This window comes from Conger conger, chromosome 3, assembly GCF_963514075.1.
Source record: "Conger conger chromosome 3, fConCon1.1, whole genome shotgun sequence".
Taxonomy (NCBI): Eukaryota; Metazoa; Chordata; class Actinopteri; order Anguilliformes; family Congridae; genus Conger; species Conger conger.
Window position 1 is genome coordinate 75,261,273 of NC_083762.1, and position 20,966 is coordinate 75,282,238.

Genomic DNA, 20,966 nt, shown 5'->3' on the forward strand with positions numbered 1-20,966 from the left:
CTTCATCATTTTCTTCTATTTCTTCCATAGTTGGTCGAAGATCTTTTCTTAGCAATTCCGTTATTATTATATCATTGGTCCTGGTCGCGTACCTTTCATTGTTGGAAAAAATAATGCAATGCTTTATATTTTAAAGAACAATAATCATTAAAAGTTTGGGCCTTAGCGCTTTTTTGCTGGAATTCGTGCATTGCTCGTGCATCTCTCCTATTGCTGTCAATGGGGAGCACTGTGAATTAAGCGAACGGGAAATATCCATTGAGATTTTTTTAGGCTACAATCCAGAAGTTGATCTGTGGTGTAGGCCTATCAGCAATGAGTTGCAACTGGATGGGCCTACATTTAGTCATGAATAAAAAAACATGTAAGACAGGATCTGATGTCGTTACAAATACAAAATACTAATCATAAATTTATCTCCAATCGACTGCAGTACGAGACGCTTTTTTATGTCTTATGCGATTTCAGCACCGCAAGTGGAAGTCAGCACCTGACCAACAAAATTAATTTGCTGCGAAACAACCCGAACGTTACAAAAATTACCACACTTTTAATCCTAATCTAAAATTGAATATGATCTTGAATATGATTAGAAAAGGACTTCATTTTGAATTTGTGGTTGAGCTGTTCATTGATAGCTAATGTATACCAGAAGAAAATGTATCCTAAAACATTTATGCTGGCCAGCATTACTCACCCCTGACCTTAAAAACATGGTTTTTCAAAAAAACAGTTTGTTGACCAAGACACCTCTTTCACTCTGTGAAAGACTTTATGGAGAAGGCAGTGGCTATAAAAGATTTTGTTTTCCACGGGGGAAATTCTCTTTATAGGTGAGGCCTACCAGGTTGCTCTTTCTAAATCTAAATCAGAGCTATAGAAAAAAAATCTACTGAAAGGTTACTCAGTTACTTGTACAACCGTAAATCCACAAGCTCATACAATTAAAATAATTATTCTTAAACATTGGCACGTGTTGGCAAGTGATCCAGCTCACTCTGAATATTTTCAGGATCCCCTCTTTTTGCATATAGAAGAGGACTGATAAGTTGGTTAAGGCTAACATTATTCCAGACCCCAAACTTACTCTTCTAGACCCTCTTGAGAGGGAAAATACCCATGTGGCAACAATTTTAGACATGCAAGAACAGGCAGACGATATTCAGGCAGAGTTATGACATGTAATACAAAAATGTGATCTGCTGTGGGCTCCAGAGTTATCGACACCCTTGATGAATATGTTAAAAAAGAAGTTAAAATAATAGTTATTGATTTATTTTCCAACATGTGCAAAGTCACACCTGTTTTTTCTCTTATTTTTTTGGCTCAAAGTGGCTTCCTTGACTGTCATTGGTAGAACACCCGGTCCTCATGTTGACAAAAGCTATTAACGGACGAAAACAGCTCATTTTTGCTCATGTTTCAACAAGACTGCCAGCAACCTAAGACCTAAATCGTCTGCTGATTTCGCAACCATGGATTCCTCCTCCATTTTGTCAGGGATAGGCTGACAGCCCAAGCAATACACCACGTCACAGAGATTACAAAGAAAGCCAGAACATACTGCCTGTCCAACACATTGTGCTGGCATTATCAAAGAAAATACACATGCCAAGAATACGAGTGTGACACTTGAAAAACCTATTTTAAATCAGGACTAAATAGGTTTTTCAAGACTGTAATAAAGCTTAATAAAGCTAACAAATAATGTTAAAGGATCTTACCTGTAGAGTAGAAGCAGCTGACTCGCTAGTCTCTGTGAGGCCAGTGCTCCTGGGAATACTGGAAACGATGTACCCACCACTCTTCGGTACAGGTTGTCTAACCACCACCTTTCCCTTCCTCGTCTCTGCTAAAAACAAGCTGTACCAGTACGCATCGTTGGACACCAGGGTGGAATCTGCTACGGTAGAGCTCCTCTGGCTAACGACGCTGTTTCTGCAGGGAGGGGTCGCTTTGGGGGGTTTTGGTTTCTGACACTTCAGCACGATGGTCACCAATATTGTCATCAAAAGCAGAAATGACACAGAGCCCAACCCAATCAACAAATACAGGTTTAAGTCTGAAAATATGTCATATTCCAAAGGAACTTCAGACGTCTCAGAAAATGCTTTAATAACATGCTCTACTGTTGATAACTTAATAGTAACTGTAGCAGAAAGAGCTGGATTTCCGTTGTCCTTGGCAATGACCACCAGTCGCTGATGGCGGGGATCTCTGTAGCTGAACATTCTCATTGTCCGGATTTCTCCGTTGTACTGGTCCAGGCTGAAAAGAGTAGCGTCTGGAACCTGTAGAAACTGGTACGTGACCCTGGAGTTCTGCACAGAGTCCGAGTCAATGGCGATCACTTTGGCTATCAAGTGCCCTTTGTCTGTGGATCTTGGGATCACTTCCTCAACCACAGAGCCGTGCGCCCGCCATGGAGAGACTATGAGTGGGGTGTTGTCGTTCTGATCCAGAATAATGATGTGGACAGTGACATTACTGCTGAGTGGAGGAGCACCAGAGTCTCTGGCCTCGATGTGGAAAAGAAACTCTTTCTCTCTCTCGTAGTCAAACGTTTTTAGGGCGTAAAGATCACCGTTCTCTGGATTAATGGAAAACAGCATTGACATTGATGTGTTCACAATTTCCCGTTCCACAATAAAATAAACTAAATACTGGTTTTCATTGAAATCTGGGTCAAACGCAGTGACTGAACTCAACAGTGATCCAGGTGCGTTATTCTCCATTACTGGGATGGTGTAGAACGACTTGGGGAACTGTGGCGCATTGTCATTAACATCCAGGAGTTCCAATGTGATGGTTTCATTATCTGACAAAGAAGGTGTTCCTCTGTCCGTCACGGTTAAAATGATGTTATACTCCGGAACTGTCTCACGGTCCAACGCCTCTGAAACAACCAGTTCAAAATCTCTCTCTGATGACTTGTTGAGTACAAAAGGCAGCTGCTCGCTAATAGAGAGGTCAACCTTCCCATTGTTGCCTGAGTCTCTGTCACCAATTCCAACAAGGGCTATTACTGTGCCTACAGGAACCGTCTCTTTCACTCTGCTCCTAAGGGACTTAACAGTGATCTCGGGGTGGTTATCATTCACATCTTCCACATAAACCATCACCGTACACTGTCCAGACAGTGGGTGCTGTCCTTTGTCCTTGGCCTGAATATGCATCTCCAAAATCTTTATTTCCTCGAAATCAATCACATCTTTAACTTTAATTTCCCCTGTATTTGAATTTAACGAAAACATTTCCTGTGTTTTCTCAGAAGTGTACAACGTGAAAGAATACATTATCTCTGCGTTTGAGCCCTCATCTAAGTCTGTAGCATTTAACTTCAATACTACTGTCCCTATGGGGGAATTTTCCGTTATGTTCGCCGAATAAACCTGGTGGTCAAATTGCGGGGCGTTGTCATTTGTATCCACCACGCTCACGACGATCCTGGCCGTGCCAGAGCGTGCAGGGACTCCACCGTCTACAGCAGTGAGTATGAGATTATGCACTGCCTGTTCTTCTCGGTCCAAAGCCTTTTTCAGAACCAAGTCGACGTATTTAGTTCCATCGCTTCCCGTCTGAATCTCAATACTGAAATGCTCGCTGTCGCTAAGTCTGTATGATTTTACTGTATTTGAGCCAACGTCTGAGTCCACTGCATTTGCTAAAGTGAATCTCTCGCCGGGAGATGCAGATTCGGAAACATCCAGTTCAATCCTATCCCTACGGAACTGGGGCGCGTGGTCATTGATATCCGTGATTTCCAATTCAATATTGAATATGCGCAATGGCTTCTCCAATATAATATCCAATTTAAGGATACAATCCGTCGACGTTGTGATCGAACACAAATATTCCCTGTCAATCTTCTCTAAAATGTACAGGTCCCCCGTCCTTTTGTTAATCTCCAGATACTTCTTACTATGTATTAGGCCTATATCTAGCTTAACATCGCGTGTGGCCAATACACCGACCTCCAGACCCAAATCAGCGGCCAAATTCGCAACGACAGAGCCCTCCTTCATTTCTTCGGGTATAGAGTAACGTGTCATGGACAAGACAAAGACCCAGTGTGTACAGAATAGAAGGAAAGCCAAGACGTACCTTTTCATTTGCTGCTCCATAAGTAATGCCGCGAGACTAATTTAATCACAGAATAAAAAGAGACAGTCGTAGCCGAAATGCATGTATATCCGTGAGACTCAGAAGTGAAATAATGGAGCGATATGACGAATAAAGGGCGCATGTAGAGACAGAGCTTCTCCTACAGACCCCGCAACGCACATCTTATACAATAGAACTGTCATGGCTTCTTCCCTTCAGACCTGAGCTGCAGACCTGTGCGGTTTATAAGGGAACAGCGACACGGTGTGTAGAAAAACAATAGAAACTGCCGCAACTGCCGAGTCTCAAACGCACAATACTTCTACACATTTCATAAATGTTCTGTCCTCACTCAATTCCTAAAATGAACTGCAGTTTAGTCAATTATCATACAAACTGGCACATGAATAAGTAGCTTAGCAGTAATGCGTTTATATATATATAATATATAGCAACAATGCTACCATTACATACCTGGTCGTGTGATAGTGCACCTTTCATTATTGAAAAAATACTAAATACTGTATATTGTAAAAGAAAATCATAATAATGAGTAGTTCCTTGCTGGAATTCCTGGACTGCTCGCGCATCTCTCCTATTGCTGTTAATTAGGAGAACTGGTGTCTTAAGTAAATTCGAGTTTAGATTGCAAGACATTTTTATAGTTGTTTTTGTGTTTTATGTGATTTCAGCACCATCTAAATGAACAGCGCCAAGTGATTTCAGAACCGCATGTAGAGAAACCCCAGTTAACAAATTTACCAAATATTGACCGCGATATGAATCCGGATCTAAAATTGAATATGATCGTGAATATGATCAGAAAAGGGTATCACTTTTTTCTGGATTGAGCTATACAATGACAGCTACTGTATACCCTCAGGAAATATATCCTAAAACATTTATTCGGACCCCTTTGCTTTGCATTGCTCACCCCTGACCTTATAAACATGGTTTAAAAAAAAAGAAAAACGTTTTATAGACCAGGACGCCTCTTTCACTCTTTGGAAGATTTTATGGTTAAGGCAATGGCTATGAAAGAAAAAAAATCCACAGGGATATTCTCTTTATAGACGAGGCCTACCAGGTTGCTCTTTCTAAATCTAAATCAGAGCTATAGAAAAAAAGAAAAATGTTACTCAAATGTTACTCAGTTACTTGTACAACCGTCAGACCACAAGCTCATTTAGTAAAAATAATTATTCTTCAACAATGGCACGTGTTGGCCAGTGATCCAGCTCACTCTGAACATTTTCAGGATCCCCTCTTTTTGCATACAGGAGAGGACTAATAAGTTGGTTATGGCTAACATTATTCCAGACCCCAAACTTCTAGCCCCTCATGAGAAGGAAACTACACATGTGGCAACAATTTTAGACATCCAAGCACAGGCAGACGATATCCAGCCAGAGTTATGACATGTAATACAAAAATGTGATCTACAGTGAGCTCCAGAGTTATCGACACCCTTGATAAATATGTTTAAAAAAAAAGTTAAAATAATAGTTATTGATTTATTTTCCAACATGTGTGAAGTAGCACACCCCGCCTCATGTGTGAAACAAGGCCTGCTCCTGTAACAGTCATACATTCCCATACTATAAAACCCCCCAACACCATGTTTGACAGATGAGGGGAGCTGCTTTGGTTCTTGGGCAGTTCCTTTAAGCTTCCACACTTTGCTCTTGCCATCACTCTTTAACTTGATACAAGTCAATATTGGTTTAAACTGTTCACAAGACTCTTTTCCAGGGCTCTCCAGGCTCTTTTTGGTACTTCTTAAAAAACTGTAACCTGGTCATCCTGTCGTTGCAGCTAACTAGTGGTTTGTATCTTGCAGTGTAGCCTCTGCAGTTGTTTGTGAAGTCTACTCTGGACAGTAGTTACTGACACATTCACAACTGCTCCCTGAAGAGTGTTTCGATCACTTGGAGAGGGGTTTGGCATCATTATGACAAGAATTCTTTGTCCATCAACTGTAGAGGTCTTCCTTGGCCTAACATGTCCTTTCGGATTACTGAGATCACCAGTTCTCTTTTTCTTCTTAATGATGTTCCAAAAAAAATATTTTGGTAAGCATATTGTTTGGCATATGTGTGTTTTTTTCTTATTTCTCAGCCTCATAGTGGCTTCCTTGACTGTCATTGGTACTGCACCCGGTCCTCATGTTGACAAAAGCCATTAAAAGACTAAAACATCTTATTTTAGCGCATTATCACGTTCCAGCGACCAAAACCTAAATCACCCCCTGAATTCACAACCACGGATCCCTCCTCCATTTCTCCAGAGATAGAGTGAAAACCCAAGCAATGCTCCAAGTCGAGGAGATTACAAAGAAAGCCAGGACATACTGCCTGTCCAACACCAATTGTGCTGGCTTCATCAAAGAAAATATCTCATCCAATAGGAAAATAAAAATCAATGACTGGATCTATAAAAGAAAGGGGCCGGTGTTCTGTTTGCAAACAAGTATTCAGGCCGTGACACGAGTGAAGTTATTGTTAATTTAAAGGATCCAGCAATTAGAAACCTTTCAGCAGAAACTGCCCCATCTCTACCCCAAAATAACTCATGGCTTTATTTTAGAAGCAGAAATTGGTTGATTTATGACAAAACAGCGACGCATTGAGTTGAAAAACACATCTAAAGACAATCATGGACAAACCCAACTGCAGATATTATGTTATTCAGAAAAAAACTAATGGTGTTTGGTTCTAAAAAAAAATTTTTTTAAAACAGATGTCCAACATGTCAAGAATACAGGTTTGACATTGGAAAAACCTATTTTAAATCAGGTCTAAATAGGCTATTTCAAAGACGGTCTATATCCACTCTCCTGATTCAATAATCAAATGCTTAAAAAAGCCAACAAAGGCTAAAGGATCTTACCTGTAGAGTAGAAGCAGCTGACTCGCTAGTCTCTGTGAGGCCAGTGCTCCTGGGAATACTGGAAACGATGTACCCACCACTCTTCGGTACAGGCTGTCTAACCACCACCTTTCCCTTCCTCGTCTCCGCTAAAAACAAGCTGTACCAGTACGCATCGTTGGACACCAGGGTGGAATCTGCTACAGTAGAGCTCCTCTGGCTAACAACACTGTTTCTGCAGGGAGGGGTCGCTTTGGGGGGTTTTGGTTTCTGACACTTCAGCACGATGGTCACCAATATTGTCATCAAAAGCAGAAATGACACAGAGCCCAAACCGATCAACAAATACAGGTTTAGGTCTGAAAATATGTCATATTCCAAAGGAACTTCAGACGTCTCAGAAAACGCTTTAATGACGTGCTCCACTGTTGATAGTTTAATGGTAACTGTAGCAGAAAGAGCCGGATCTCCGTTGTCCTTGGCAATGACCACCAGCCGCTGATGACGGGGATCTCTGTAGCTGAACATTCTCATTGTCCGGATTTCCCCATTGTATTGGTCCAGGCTGAATAGAGTAGCGTCTGGAACCTGTAGAAACTGATACGTGACCCTGGAGTTCTGCACAGAGTCTGAGTCAATGGCGATCACTTTGGCTATCAAGTGCCCTTTGTCAGTGGATCTGGGGATCACTTCCTCAACCACAGAGCCGTGTGCCCGCCATGGAGAGACTATGAGTGGGGTGTTGTCGTTCTGATCCAGAATAATGATGTGGACAGTGACATTACTGCTGAGTGGAGGAGCACCAGAGTCTCTGGCTTCAATGTGAAAAAGGAACTCTTTTTCTCTCTCGTAGTCAAACGTTTTTAGGGCGTAAAGATCACCATTCTCTGGGTTAATGGAAAACAGCATCGACATTGAAGTGTTCACAATTTCCCGTTCTACGATAAAATAAACTAAATACTGGTTTTCATTGAAATCCGGATCAAATGCAGTGACTGAACTCAACAGTGATCCAGGTGCGTTATTCTCCATCACTGGGATGGTGTAGAATGACTTTGGGAACAGTGGCGCATTGTCATTAACATCCATAAGTTCCAATGTGATGGTTTCATTATCTGACAAAGGAGGAGTTCCTCTGTCCGTCACGGTTAAAATGATGTTATACTCCGGAACTGTCTCACGGTCCAACGCCTCTGAAACAACCAGTTCGAAATCTCTCTCTGATGACTTGTTAAGGACAAAGGGCAGCTGCTCGCTAATAGAGAGGTCAACCTTCCCATTATCGCCTGAGTCTCTGTCACTAACTCCAACGAGGGCTATAACTGTGCCTACAGGAACCGTCTCTTTCACTCTGCTCCTAAGGGATTTAACAGTGATCTCAGGGTGGTTATCATTCACATCTTCCACATAAACCATCACCGTACACTGTCCGGACAGTGGGTGCTGTCCTTTGTCCTTGGCCTGAACATGCATTTCTAAAATTTTTATCTCTTCGAAATCAATCACATCTTTAACTTTTATTTCTCCTGTATCCGGATTCAACGTAAACATCTCCTGTGTTTTCTCAGAAGTGTACAACGTGAAAGAATACATTAACTCTGCGTTTGAGCCCTCGTCTAAGTCTGTAGCATTTAACTTAAATACTACTGTTCCGATAGGAGAATTTTCCGTTATATTCGCCGAGTAAACCTGGTGGTCAAATTGCGGGGCGTTGTCATTTGTATCCACCACGCTCACGACGATGCGTACTGTGCCGGACCGTGCGGGTACTCCGCCATCCACGGCGGTGAGTATGAGATTGTGCACCGCCTGTTGTTCTCTGTCCAAAGCCTTTTTCAGAACCAAATCAACATATTTTGTTCCATCGCTTCCCGTCTGCGTTTCAATACTGAAATGCTCGCTGTCACTAAGTCTGTATGATTTTACTGCATTTGAACCGACATCTGAGTCCACTGCATTCGTTAAAGAAAATCTCTCTCCAGGAGATGCAGATTCGGAAACATCCAGTTCAATCCTATCCCTACGGAAATGGGGCTCATGGTCATTGATATCCGTGATTTCCAATTCAATATTAAATATACGCAATGGTTTCTCAAATATAACATCCAGTTTAAGAATACACGCCGTTGAAGTTCTCGTCGGACACAAATATTCCCTGTCAATCTTCTCTAAAATGTACAGGTCCCCCGTCCTTTTGTTAATCTCCAGATACTTCTTACTATGCATTATATCCAGCTTAACCTCGCGTGTGGCCAGTACACTGACATCCAGACCCAAATCAGTCGCCAAATTCGCAACGACGGAGCCCTCCTTCATCTCTTCGGGGATAGAGTATCGAGTCATGGAGAAGACAAAGCACCAATGTGTACAGAATAGAAGGAAAGCCAAGACATACCTTTTCGTTAGCTGCTCCATAAGTAATTATGCTAGTCTAATTAAATCGCAGAATAAATGACGACAGTTGTAGCCGAAATGCGTGTATATCCGTGAGAAGTGAAATAATGCCGCGATAAGATGAATAAAGGACGCATGCAGAAACAGAGCTTCTCCTACAGACTCCGCAACGCACATCTTATACAATAGAACTGTCATGGCTTCTTCCCTTCAGATCTGAGCTGCAGACCTGAGCGATTTATAAGGGAACAGCGACACGGTGTGTAGAAAAAATATCGGAATGGCCACATCGAAAAGAGCCTCAAACGCACAATACTTCTACACATTTCATAAATGTTCTGTCCTCACTCAATTCCTGAAATGAACTGAAGTTTAGTCAATTATCATGCAAACTGGCACATGGATAAGTAGCTTAGCAGTAATGCATTTATACATATAATAGATAGCAACAATGCTACCATTACATACCTGGTCGTGTGATAGTGTACCTTTCGTTGTTGAAAAATACAAAATACTGTATATTGTAAAAAAAAATTATAATAATGAGTAGTTCCTTGATGGAATTCCTGGACTGCTCGCGCATCTCCTATTGCTGTTAATTTGGAGAACTGGTGTCTTAAGTAAATTCGAGTTTAGATGACAAGACGTTTTTATAGTTGTTTTTGAGTTTTATGTGATTTCAGCACCATCTAAATGAACAGCGCCAAGTGATTTCAGAACCGCATGTAGAGAAACTCCAGTTAACAAATTTACCAAATATTGACCACCATATGAATCCGGATCTAAAATTGAATATGATCGTGAATAAGATCAGAAAAGGGTATCACTTTTTTCTGGATTGAGCTGTACAATGATAGCTACTGTATACCCTAAGAAAATACATCCTAAAACATTTATTCTGACCCCTTTGCTTTACATCGCTCACCCCTGACCTTATAAACATGGTTTAAAAAAAAAAAAACGTTTTATAGACCAAGACGCCTCCTTCACTCTTCATGGTGAAGGCAATGGCAATTCAAGAAAAAAAAATCCACAGGGGATATTCTCTTTATAGACGAGGCCTACCAGGTTGCTCTTTCTAAATCTAAATCAGTGCGATAGAAAAAAAGAAAAATGTTACTCAAATGTTACTCAGTTACTAGCACAACCGTCAGTCCACAAGCTCATTTAGTAAAAATAATTATTCTTCACCAATGGCACGTGTTGGTCAATGCTCCAGCTCACTCTGAACATTTTCAGGATCCCCTCTTTTTGCATACAGGAGAGGACTAATAAGTTGGTTCTGGCTGACATTATTCCAGACCCCAAACTTACTCTTCTAGCCCCTCTTGCGAGGGAAACTACCCATGTAGCAACAATTTTAGACATCCAAGCACAGGCAGACGATATCTAGCCAGAGTTATGACATGTAAAACAAAAATGTGATCTACAGTGGGCTCCAGAATTATTGACACCCTTGATAAATATGTTAAATAATAGTTAGTGATTTTTTTCCAACGTGTGAGAAGTAGCACACCCCATCTCATGTGTGAAACACAGCCTGCACCTGTAACAGCCATACATTCCCATACTATAAAACCCCCAACCCCATGTTTCACAGGTGAGGGGAGCTGCTTTGGTTCTTGGGCAGTTCCTTTAAGCTTCCACACTTTGCTCTTGCCATCACTCCTTAACTTGACAATCTTGGTTTAAACTGTTCACAAGACTCTTTTCCAGTGCTCTCCAGGCTCTTTTTTGTACTTCTTAGAAAACTGTAACCTGGTCATCCTGTCGTTGCAGCTAACTAGTGGTTTGTATCTTGCAGTGTAGCGTCTGCAGTTGTTTGTGAAGACTACTGTGGACAGTTGTTACTGACACATTCACAACTGCTCCCTGAAGAGTGTTTTCGATCACTTGGAGAGGGGTTTGGCTTCATTATGACAAGAATTCTTTGTCCATCAACTGTAGAGGTCTTCCTTGGCCTAACATGTCCTTTCGGATTACTGAGATCACCAGTTCTCTTTTTCTTCTTAATGACGTTCCAAAAAAAGTATTTTGGTAAGCATATTGTTTGGCATATGTGTGTTTTTTTCTTATTTTTTTGCCTCATAGTGGCTTCCTTGACTGTCATTGGTACAACACCCGGTCCTCATGTTGACAAAAGCCATTAAAAGACTAAAACATCTTATTTTAGCGCATTATCACGTTCAATGAGACTTACAGCGACCAAAACCTAAATCGCCCCCTGAATTCACAACCACGGATCCCTCCTCCATTTCTCCAGAGATAGAGTGACAGCCCAAGCAATGCTCCACATCATGGAGATTACAAAGAAAGCCAGAACATACTGCCTGTCCAACACCAATTTTGCTGGCATCATCAAAGAAAATATCTCATCCAATAGGAAAATAAAAATCAATGACTGGATCTATAAAAGAAAGGGGCCGGTGTTCTGTTTGCAAACAAGTATTCAGGCCGTGACACAAGAGTAAAGAGTTATTGTTCATTTAAAGGATCCAGCAATTAGAAATGTTTCAGTAGAAACTGCCACATCTCTACCCCAAAATAACTGTCATGGCTTCCTTTTAGAAGCAGCAATTGGTTGGTTTATAACAAAACAGCGATGCATTGAGTTGAAAAACACATCGAAAGACAATCATGGAAAAACCCAACTGCAGATATTATGTTATTCAGAAAAAAACGAATGGTGTTTGGTTATATATATTTAAAAAAAAAGTCCAACATGTCAAGAATACGCTTCTGACATTGGAAAAACCTATTTTAAATGAGGTCTAAATAGGCTATTTCGGAGATTGTCTATATCCACTCTCCTGATCCAATAATCAAATGCTTAAAGCCAAAAAATAATATTAAAGGATCTTACCTGTAGAGTAGAAGCTGCTGACTCACTAGTCTCTGTCAGACCAGTGCTCCTGGGAATACTGGAAACGATGTACCCACCACTCTTCGGTACAGGTTGTCTAACCACCACCTTTCCCTTCCTCGTCTCCGCCAAAAACAAGCTGTACCAGTACGCATCGTTGGACACCAGGGTGGAATCTGCTACAGTAGAGCTCCTCTGGCTAACGACGCTGTTTCTGCAGGGAGGGGTCGCTTTGGGGGGCTTTGGTTTTTGACACTTCAGCACGATGGTCACCAATATTGTCATCAAAAGCAGAAATGACACAGAGCCCAAACCGATCAACAAATACAGGTTTAAGTCTGAAAATATGTCATATTCCAAAGGAACTTCAGATGTCTCAGAAAACGCTTTAACAACATGCTCCACTGTTGATAACTTAATGGTAACTGTAGCAGAAAGAGCCGGATTTCCGTTGTCCTTGGCAATGACCACCAGCCGCAGGTGACGGGGATCTCTGTAGCTGAACATTCTCATTGTCCGGATTTCCCCGTTGTACTGGTCCAGGCTGAATAGAGTAGCATCTGGAACCTGAAGAAACTGGTACGTGACCCGGGAGTTCTGCACAGAGTCCGAGTCAATGGCGATCACTTTGGCTATCAAGTGCCCTTTGTCTGTGGATCTTGGGATCACTTCCTCAACCACAGAGCCGTGCGCCCGCCATGGAGAGACTATGAGTGGGGTGTTGTCGTTCTGATCCAGAATAATGATGTGGACAGTGACATTACTGCTGAGTGGAGGAGCACCAGAGTCTCTGGCTTCAATGTGGAAAAGGAACTCTTTTTCTCTCTCGTAGTCAAACGTTTTCAGTGCATAAAGATCACCGTTCTCTGGGTTAATGGAAAACAGCATCGACATTGAAGTGTTCACAATTTCCCGTTCTACGATAAAATAAACTAAATACTGGTTTTCATTGAAATCTGGGTCAAACGCAGTGACTGAACTCAACCGTGACCCAGGTGCGTTATTCTCCATCACTGGGATGGTGTAGAACGACTTTGGGAACTGTGGCGCATTGTCATTAACATCCAGGAGTTCCAACGTGATGGTTTCATTATCTGATAAAGGAGGCGTCCCTCTGTCCGTCACTGTTAAGATTATGTTATACTCCGGAACTGTCTCACGGTCCAATGCTTCTGAAACAACCAGTTCAAAATCTCTCTCTGAGGACTTGTTGAGGACAAAGGGCAACTGCTCGCTAATAGAGAGGTCGACCTTCCCATTGTTGCCTGAGTCTCTGTCACCAATTCCAACGAGAGCTATTACTGTGCCTACAGGAACCGTCTCCTTCACTCTGCTCCTAAGGGACTTAACAGTGATCTCAGGGTGGTTATCATTCACATCTTCCACATACACCATCACCGTACACTGTCCGGACAGTGGGTGCTGTCCTTTGTCCTTGGCCTGAATATGCATTTCCAAAATCTTTATCTCTTCGAAATCAATCACATCTTTAACTTTTATTTCCCCAGTATTTGGATTTAACGTAAACATTTCCTGCGTTTTCTCAGAGGTGTACAGCGTGAAGGAATACATTATCTCTGCGTTTGAGCCCTCATCTAAGTCGGTAGCATTTAACTTCAATACTACTGTCCCTATGGGGGAATTTTCCGTTATGTTCGCCGAATAAACCTGGTGGTCAAATTGTGGGGCGTTGTCATTTGTATCCACCACGCTCACGACGATGCTGGCCGTGCCGGAGCGCGCAGGGACTCCGCCGTCTACAGCAGTGAGTATGAGATTATGCACTGCCTGTTCTTCTCGGTCCAAAGCCTTTTTCAGAACCAAGTCGACGTATTTAGTTCCATCGCTACCCGTCTGAATTTCAATACTGAAATGTTCGCTGTCACTAATTCTGTATGATTTTACTGCATTTGACCCAACATCGGAGTCCACTGCATTTGCTAAAGTGAATCTCTCGCCGGGAGATGCAGATTCTGAGACATCCAGTTCAATTCTATCCCTACGGAACTGGGGCTCGTGGTCATTGATATCCGTGATTTCCAATTCAATATTAAATATACGCAATGGCTTCTCAAATATAAGATCCAGTTTAAGAATACACGCCGTTGAAGTTCTCATCGAACACAAATATTCCCTGTCTATCTTCTCTAAAATGTACAGCTCCCCTGTCCTTTTGTTAATATCCAGATACTTCTTACTATGTATTATATCTAGTTTAACCTCGCGTGTGGCCAGTACACTGACCTCCAGACCCAAATCAGCCGCCAAATTCGCAACGACGGAGCCCTCCTTCATTTCTTCGGGGATAGAGTAACGAGTCATGGACAAGACAAAGACCCACTGTGTACAGAATAGAAGGAAAGCCAAGACGTACCTTTTCATTTGCTGCTCCATAAGTAATGGCGCAAGACTAATTTAATCACAGAATAAAAAGAGACAGTTGTAGCCGAAATGCGTGTATATCCGTGAGAAGTGAAATAATGCAGCGATAAGATGAATAAAGGACGCATGCAGAAACAGAGCTTCTCCTACAGACTCCGCAACGCAAATCTTATGCAGCAGAACTGTCATGGCTTCTTCCCTTCTGACCTGAGCGGCAGACCTGAGCGATTTATAAGGGAACAGCGACACGGTGTGTAGAAAAACAATCGGAATGGCTGCATCTAAAAGAGTCTCAAACGCACAAACTTCTACACATTTCATTAATGTTCTGTCCTCACTCAATTCCTGAAATGAACTGAAGTTTAGTCAATTATCATGCAAACAGGCACATGAATAAGTAGCTTATTCAATTTATTATTATAATTATATATTTTTTTGGGTATGACAAGAGGGATAGGGATATTGGAAAGGGGGGGATTACTGAGATCACCAGTTCTCTTTTTCTTCTTAATGATGTTCCAAACCGTTTATTTTGGTAAGCATATTGTTTGGCATATGTGTCTGTTTCTTTTCTTACTTCTTTGCCTCATAGTGACTTCCTTGACTGCCATTGGTACAACACCCGGTCCTCATGTTGACAAAAGCCATTAAAAGACTAAAACATCTTATTTTAGCTCACATTCAATAAGACTTCCAGTGACCGAAACCTAAATTGCCACCTGAATTCGCAACCACGGATCCCTCCTCCATTCCTCCAGAGATAGAGTGACAGCCCAAGAGAAGCTCCACGTCATGGAGATTACAAAGAAAGCCAGGACATACTGCCTGTCCAACACATTGTGCTGGCATCATCAAAGAAAATATCTCATCCAATAGGAAAGTACAAATCAAATGTTCTTTTTGCAAACAGGTATTCAGGCTGTGACACAAGAGTAAAGAGTTATTGTCAATTTAAAGGATCCAGCAATTACAAATAGTTAAACTGTCCCATCTCTACCCTAAAATAACTGCCATGGCTTCCTTTTAGAAGCAGAAATTGGTAGATTTATGACAAAACAGAAACGCATTGAGTTGAAAAACACATCGAAAGACACTCATGGAAAACACCATATATTATGTTGTTCAGGAAAAAACGAATGGTGTTTGGTTATAAATAAATAAAAAACTGATGTCCAACATATCAAGAATACGCTTTTGACATTGGAAAAACCTATTTTAAATCAGGTCTAAATAGGCTATTTCGGAGATTGTCTATATCCACTCTCCTGATCCAATAATCAAATGCTTAAAGCCAACAAATAATATTAAAGGATCTTACCTGTAGAGTAGAAGCAGCTGACTCGCTAGTCTCTGTGAGGCCAGTGCTCCTGGGAATACTGGAAACGATGTACCCACCACTCTTCGGTACAGGCTGTCTAACCACCACCTTTCCCTTCCTCGTCTCCGCCAAAAACAAGCTGTACCAGTACGCATCATTGGACACCAGGGTGGAATCTGCTACAGTAGAGCTCCTCTGGCTAACGACACTGTTTCTGCAGGGAGGGGTCGCTTTGGGGGGCTTTGGTTTCTGACACTTCAGCACGATGGTCACCAATATTGTCATCAAAAGCAGAAATGACACAGAGCCCAAACCGATCAACAAATACAGGTTTAAGTCTGAAAATATATCATATTCCAAAGGAACTTCAGACGTCTCAGAAAATGCTTTAACAACGTGCTCCATTGTTGATAACTTTATGGTAACTGTAGCAGAAAGAGCCGGATCCCCGTTGTCCTTGGCAATGACTACCAGCCTCTGATGACGGGGATCTCTGTAGCTGAACATTCTCATTGTCCGGATTTCCCCGTTGTACTGGTCCAGGCTGAATAGAGTAGCATCTGGAACCTGTAGAAACTGATACGTGACCCGGGAGTTCTGCACAGAGTCCGAGTCAATGGCGATCACTTTGGCTATCAAGTGCCCTTTGTCTGTGGATCTTGGGATCACTTCCTCAACCACAGAGCCGTGCGCCCGCCATGGAGAGACTATGAGTGGGGTGTTGTCGTTCTGATCCAGAATAATGATGTGGACAGTGACATTACTGCTGAGTGGAGGAGCACCAGAGTCTCTGGCTTCAATGTGGAAAAGGAACTCTTTCTCTCTCTCGTAGTCAAACGTTTTCAGTGCGTAAAGATCACCGTTCTCTGGGTTAATGGAAAACAGCATTGACATTGAAGTGTTCACGATTTCCCGTTCCACAATAAAATAAACTAAATACTGGTTTTCATTGAAATCTGGATCAAACGCAGTGACTGAACTCAACAGTGAACCAGGTGCGTTATTCTCCATCACTGGGATGGTGTAGAACGACTTTGGGAACTGTGGTGCATTGTCATTAACATCCAGGAGTTCCAATGTGATGGTTTCATTTTCTGACAAAGGAGGTGTTCCTCTGTCCGTCACTGTTAAAATTATGTTATACTCCGGAACTGTCTCACGGTCCAACGCCTCTGAAACAACCAGTTCAAAATCTCTCTCTGATGACTTGTTGAGTACAAAAGGCAGCTGCTCGCTAATAGAGAGGTCAACCTTCCCATTGTTGCCTGAGTCTCTGTCACTAACTCCAACGAGGGCTATTACTGTGCCAACGGGAACAGTCTCTTTCACTCTACTCCTAAGGGACTTGACAGTGATCTCGGGGTGGTTATCATTCACATCTTCCACATACACCATCACCGTACACTGTCCGGACAGTGGGTACTGTCCTTTGTCCTTGGCCTGAATATGCATCTCCAAAATTTTTATTTCCTCGAAATCAATCACATCTTTAACTTTAATTTCCCCAGTATTTGGATTTAACGTGAACATTTCCTGCGTTTTCTCAGAAGTGTACAGCGTGAAGGAATACATTATCTCTGCGTTTGAGCCCTCATCTAAGTCTGTAGCATTTAGCTTCAATACTACTGTTCCTATGGGGGAATTTTCCGTTATGTTCGCCGAATAAACCTGGTGGTCAAATTGCGGGGCGTTGTCATTTGTATCCACCACGCTCACGACGATGCTGGCCGTGCCGGAGCGCGCAGGGACTCCGCCGTCTACAGCAGTGAGTATGAGATTATGCACTGCCTGCTGTTCTCGGTCCAAAGCCTTTTTCAGAACCAAGTCGACATATTTAGATCCATCGCTTCCCATCTGGATCTCAATACTGAAATGTTCGCTGTCACTAAGTCTGTATGATTTTACTGTGTTTGAGCCGACATCTGAGTCCACGGCATTTGTTAAAGAGAATCTCTCGCCGGGAGATGCAGATTCGGACACATCCAGTTCAATCCTATCCCTACGGAACTGGGGTTCGTGGTCATTGATATCCGTGATTTCCAATTCAATATTAAATATACGCAATGGTTTCTCAAATATTACATCCAGTTTAAGAATACACACCGTTCTCGTCGGACACAAATATTCCCTGTCAATCTTTTCTAAAATGTACAGGTCACCCGTCCTTTTATTAATCTCCAGATACTTCTTACTATGCATTATATCCAGCTTAACCTCGCGTGTCGCCATTACACTGACATCCAGACCCAAATCAGCGGCCAAATTCGCAACAACGGAGCCTTCCTTCATTTCTTCGGGTATAGAGTAACGAGTCATGGACAAGACAAAGCCCCAGCGTGTACAGAATAGAAGGAAAGCCAAGACATACCTTTTCATTTGCTGCTCCATAGATAACGATGCAACTGTTTGCGGACGGGAAATAGCGTTTTTTTTTTAGATATTAATTCAATCGCAGAGAACGACGCGTCCCTGAGACGTGAAATATTGCAGCGATATGATGAATAAAGGACGCATGCAGAGACAGAGCTTCTCCTCGAGAACCCGCAACGCACATCTAACACAGCAGAACTGTCATGGCTTCTTCCCTTTAGCTGCAGACCTGAGATGCAGACATGAACGATTTATAAGGGAACAGCGACACGGCGTGTAGATAAACAATAGGAACGGCCACATCTAAGAGTCTCAAACGCACAATACTTCTACACATTTCATAAATGTTCTGCCCTCACTTCTAAAATTCCTGAAATTTTATACATTATGGAATGACCTGGTGGCACGGATGGTGCGCCTCACAGCAAGGAGGTCCTGGGTTCGAATCCCCATCAGCCGGGGCCTCTCTGTGTGGAGTTTGCATGTTCTCCCCGTGTTTGCGTGGGTTTCCTCCGGGTACCCCGGTTTCCTCCCACAGTCCAAAGACATGCAGGTTAGGCTGATAGGAGAGTCTAAATTGCCCATAGGTATGAGTGTGTGAGTGAATGGTGTGTGTACCCTGCGATGGACTGGCGACCTGTCCAGGGTGTATTCCTGCCTTTCACCCAATGTATGCTGGGATAGGCTCCAGCCCCCCTGTGACCCTGTTCAGGATAAGCGGGTTAGGATAATGAATGAATGAATGAATGAATGGAATGGCCTGAAGGTTATCAATTATCAAGGCTGAGATGTACATCAAGGCTGACAAATAGGTACCTTCGCAATAATGCATGTTATCTATAATTACAAGGCTGGCTTCATCAAAATTTCCATGTTGACTCGCCTAATTGATTACCGTCATGGTTATTTTTCTTAATTATTTTTTAAATATTTATTCCATATCTGTAATGATAGCAGTGATATTTCCATATTACTGCTATCATTACATACTTGATCATGTGATGGCTTACCTCATTGTTGAAAAAAAAAATGAAATACTGTATATTGTATAAAACATGTAAATAGTAAAACGGAAAAGAAATGAGCCTGGGTGGTTTCTTGCTGGAATTCGTGGACTGCTTGTGCATTCTCATATTGCTGATAATTAGGAGAATTGGTGTATTAAGTGAATGGATAATATGATTTTGTACGCTACATCACACACATTGAACACACCGTGGTGTAGCGATGGGTTGCAACTGGGTGGGCTTGTATATAGGCATGCATATATGTCACAGCATTGAAGAAACAGACCGCATCTGAAATTGATACAAATGCAACATACTAATCATGAATATATCTCAAATGCCCTGCTGTAGGCTACGAGACACTGTTATTGTGTTTTTTATGTCATTTCAGCACCATCGAGACTAACGGCGCCAGATGATTTCAGAACCGTACGTGAAAGACAGCACCTGACCAACAAAAGAAGTTGTGGAAGACAGCACCTGATCAAAAGGAGGAGTTTGCTACTAAAGAACCCCGAAGTTAAAACTTTAAAAAAATTACTACACTATGAATCCTGGTCTAAAATGTCATATGATATTGAATATGATTGAAGTGACTTTGACAAGGGCCAAATCAACTGAGACAACTGAGTCGGATCATCTCCATACAAGGCTTGTAGGGTGCTCTACCAACACAAACCGGCATCTGAGTGTTGGAAGCCGAAGGTTCATCAATGCACGAGGGCAACAAAGGCTATCCCATCTGGTCTGAACTGACAGAAGTGCTACTATAGCACAAGTCACAGAAAATTATAATGATGGTTATGGGAGGAATGTGTCACAACACAACTGCAGTGTATGGTGGCAGATAGCTGCAGACCAGTCATAGAGCCTTTATGAACACCAGTCCACCATTAAAAGTGCCTGTGCAAGTGTTGGAACTGGACCTTGGAGTAATGGAAGAAAGTCACCTGATTCAATGAGTCCTGGTCTCCTTTACGTCATGCGGACGGCCGGGTAAGTCTTCACAGTTTACCTGGGGAAGACATGGCACCAGGATGCACTGTGGGAAGAAGACAAACCGGTGGAGGGAGTGCAATGCTCTAGGCAATGTTCTGCTGCGAAACCCTGGGTCCAGGAATTTTTCACATGCCACCTACCTAAACATTGTTACGGACCAGGTCCACCCCTTCATAGCAATGGTATACCCTGATGGCAGTGGCCTCTTTCAGCAGGATAATGTGCTCTGCCACACTACACAAATTGTTCGGAAATGGTTTGATGAACGTGACGAAGAGTTCAAGGTGTTGCCCTAGCCTCCAAATTCCCCAGATATCAATCCGATCAAGTTCGTATGTAGGATGTGTAGTCCGATCCATGGCAGCTCCACCTCGCAACTTTCAGGACTTAAAGGATCTGCCTGCTGCTAACGTCTTGGTGCCAGATACCACAGGGCACCTGCAGAGGTCTTGTAGAGTCCATGCCTCAGCGGGTCAGAGCTGTTTTGGTGGGATGCAGAAGACCACAGCATATTAGGCATAATGTTTTGGCTCATCGGTGTACATTACATTACATTACATTACATTATTGCCATTTGGCAGACGCTCTTATCCAGACTGCTAGACTAAGCAGGAGACAATCCTCCCCTGGAGTAATGCAGGGTTAAGGGCCTTGCTCAAGG

General features: G+C 42.4%; 4 protein-coding genes across 4 annotated transcripts; all 4 read right to left on the minus strand.

The window, feature by feature from the left end:
- Nucleotides 1-1,697: 1,697 nt before the first annotated feature.
- Nucleotides 1,698-4,124, minus strand: LOC133123640 (protocadherin alpha-C2-like). Its single transcript, XM_061234115.1, has one exon. It carries the CDS (start codon nucleotides 4,122-4,124, stop codon nucleotides 1,698-1,700), a length of 2,427 nt encoding a protein of 808 aa, XP_061090099.1.
- Nucleotides 4,125-6,960: 2,836 nt separating this feature from the next.
- Nucleotides 6,961-9,387, minus strand: LOC133123641 (protocadherin alpha-C2-like). Its single transcript, XM_061234116.1, has one exon. The coding sequence runs from the start codon at nucleotides 9,385-9,387 to the stop codon at nucleotides 6,961-6,963; it is 2,427 nt and encodes an 808-aa protein (XP_061090100.1).
- A 2,809-nt stretch (nucleotides 9,388-12,196) lies between these two features.
- LOC133123642 (protocadherin alpha-C2-like) lies at nucleotides 12,197-14,623 on the minus strand. The gene has a single exon (XM_061234117.1). The coding sequence runs from the start codon at nucleotides 14,621-14,623 to the stop codon at nucleotides 12,197-12,199; it is 2,427 nt and encodes an 808-aa protein (XP_061090101.1).
- Nucleotides 14,624-15,896: 1,273 nt separating this feature from the next.
- Nucleotides 15,897-18,317, minus strand: LOC133123643 (protocadherin alpha-C2-like). The gene has a single exon (XM_061234120.1). The coding sequence runs from the start codon at nucleotides 18,315-18,317 to the stop codon at nucleotides 15,897-15,899; it is 2,421 nt and encodes an 806-aa protein (XP_061090104.1).
- Between the last annotated feature and the right edge of the window lie 2,649 nt (nucleotides 18,318-20,966).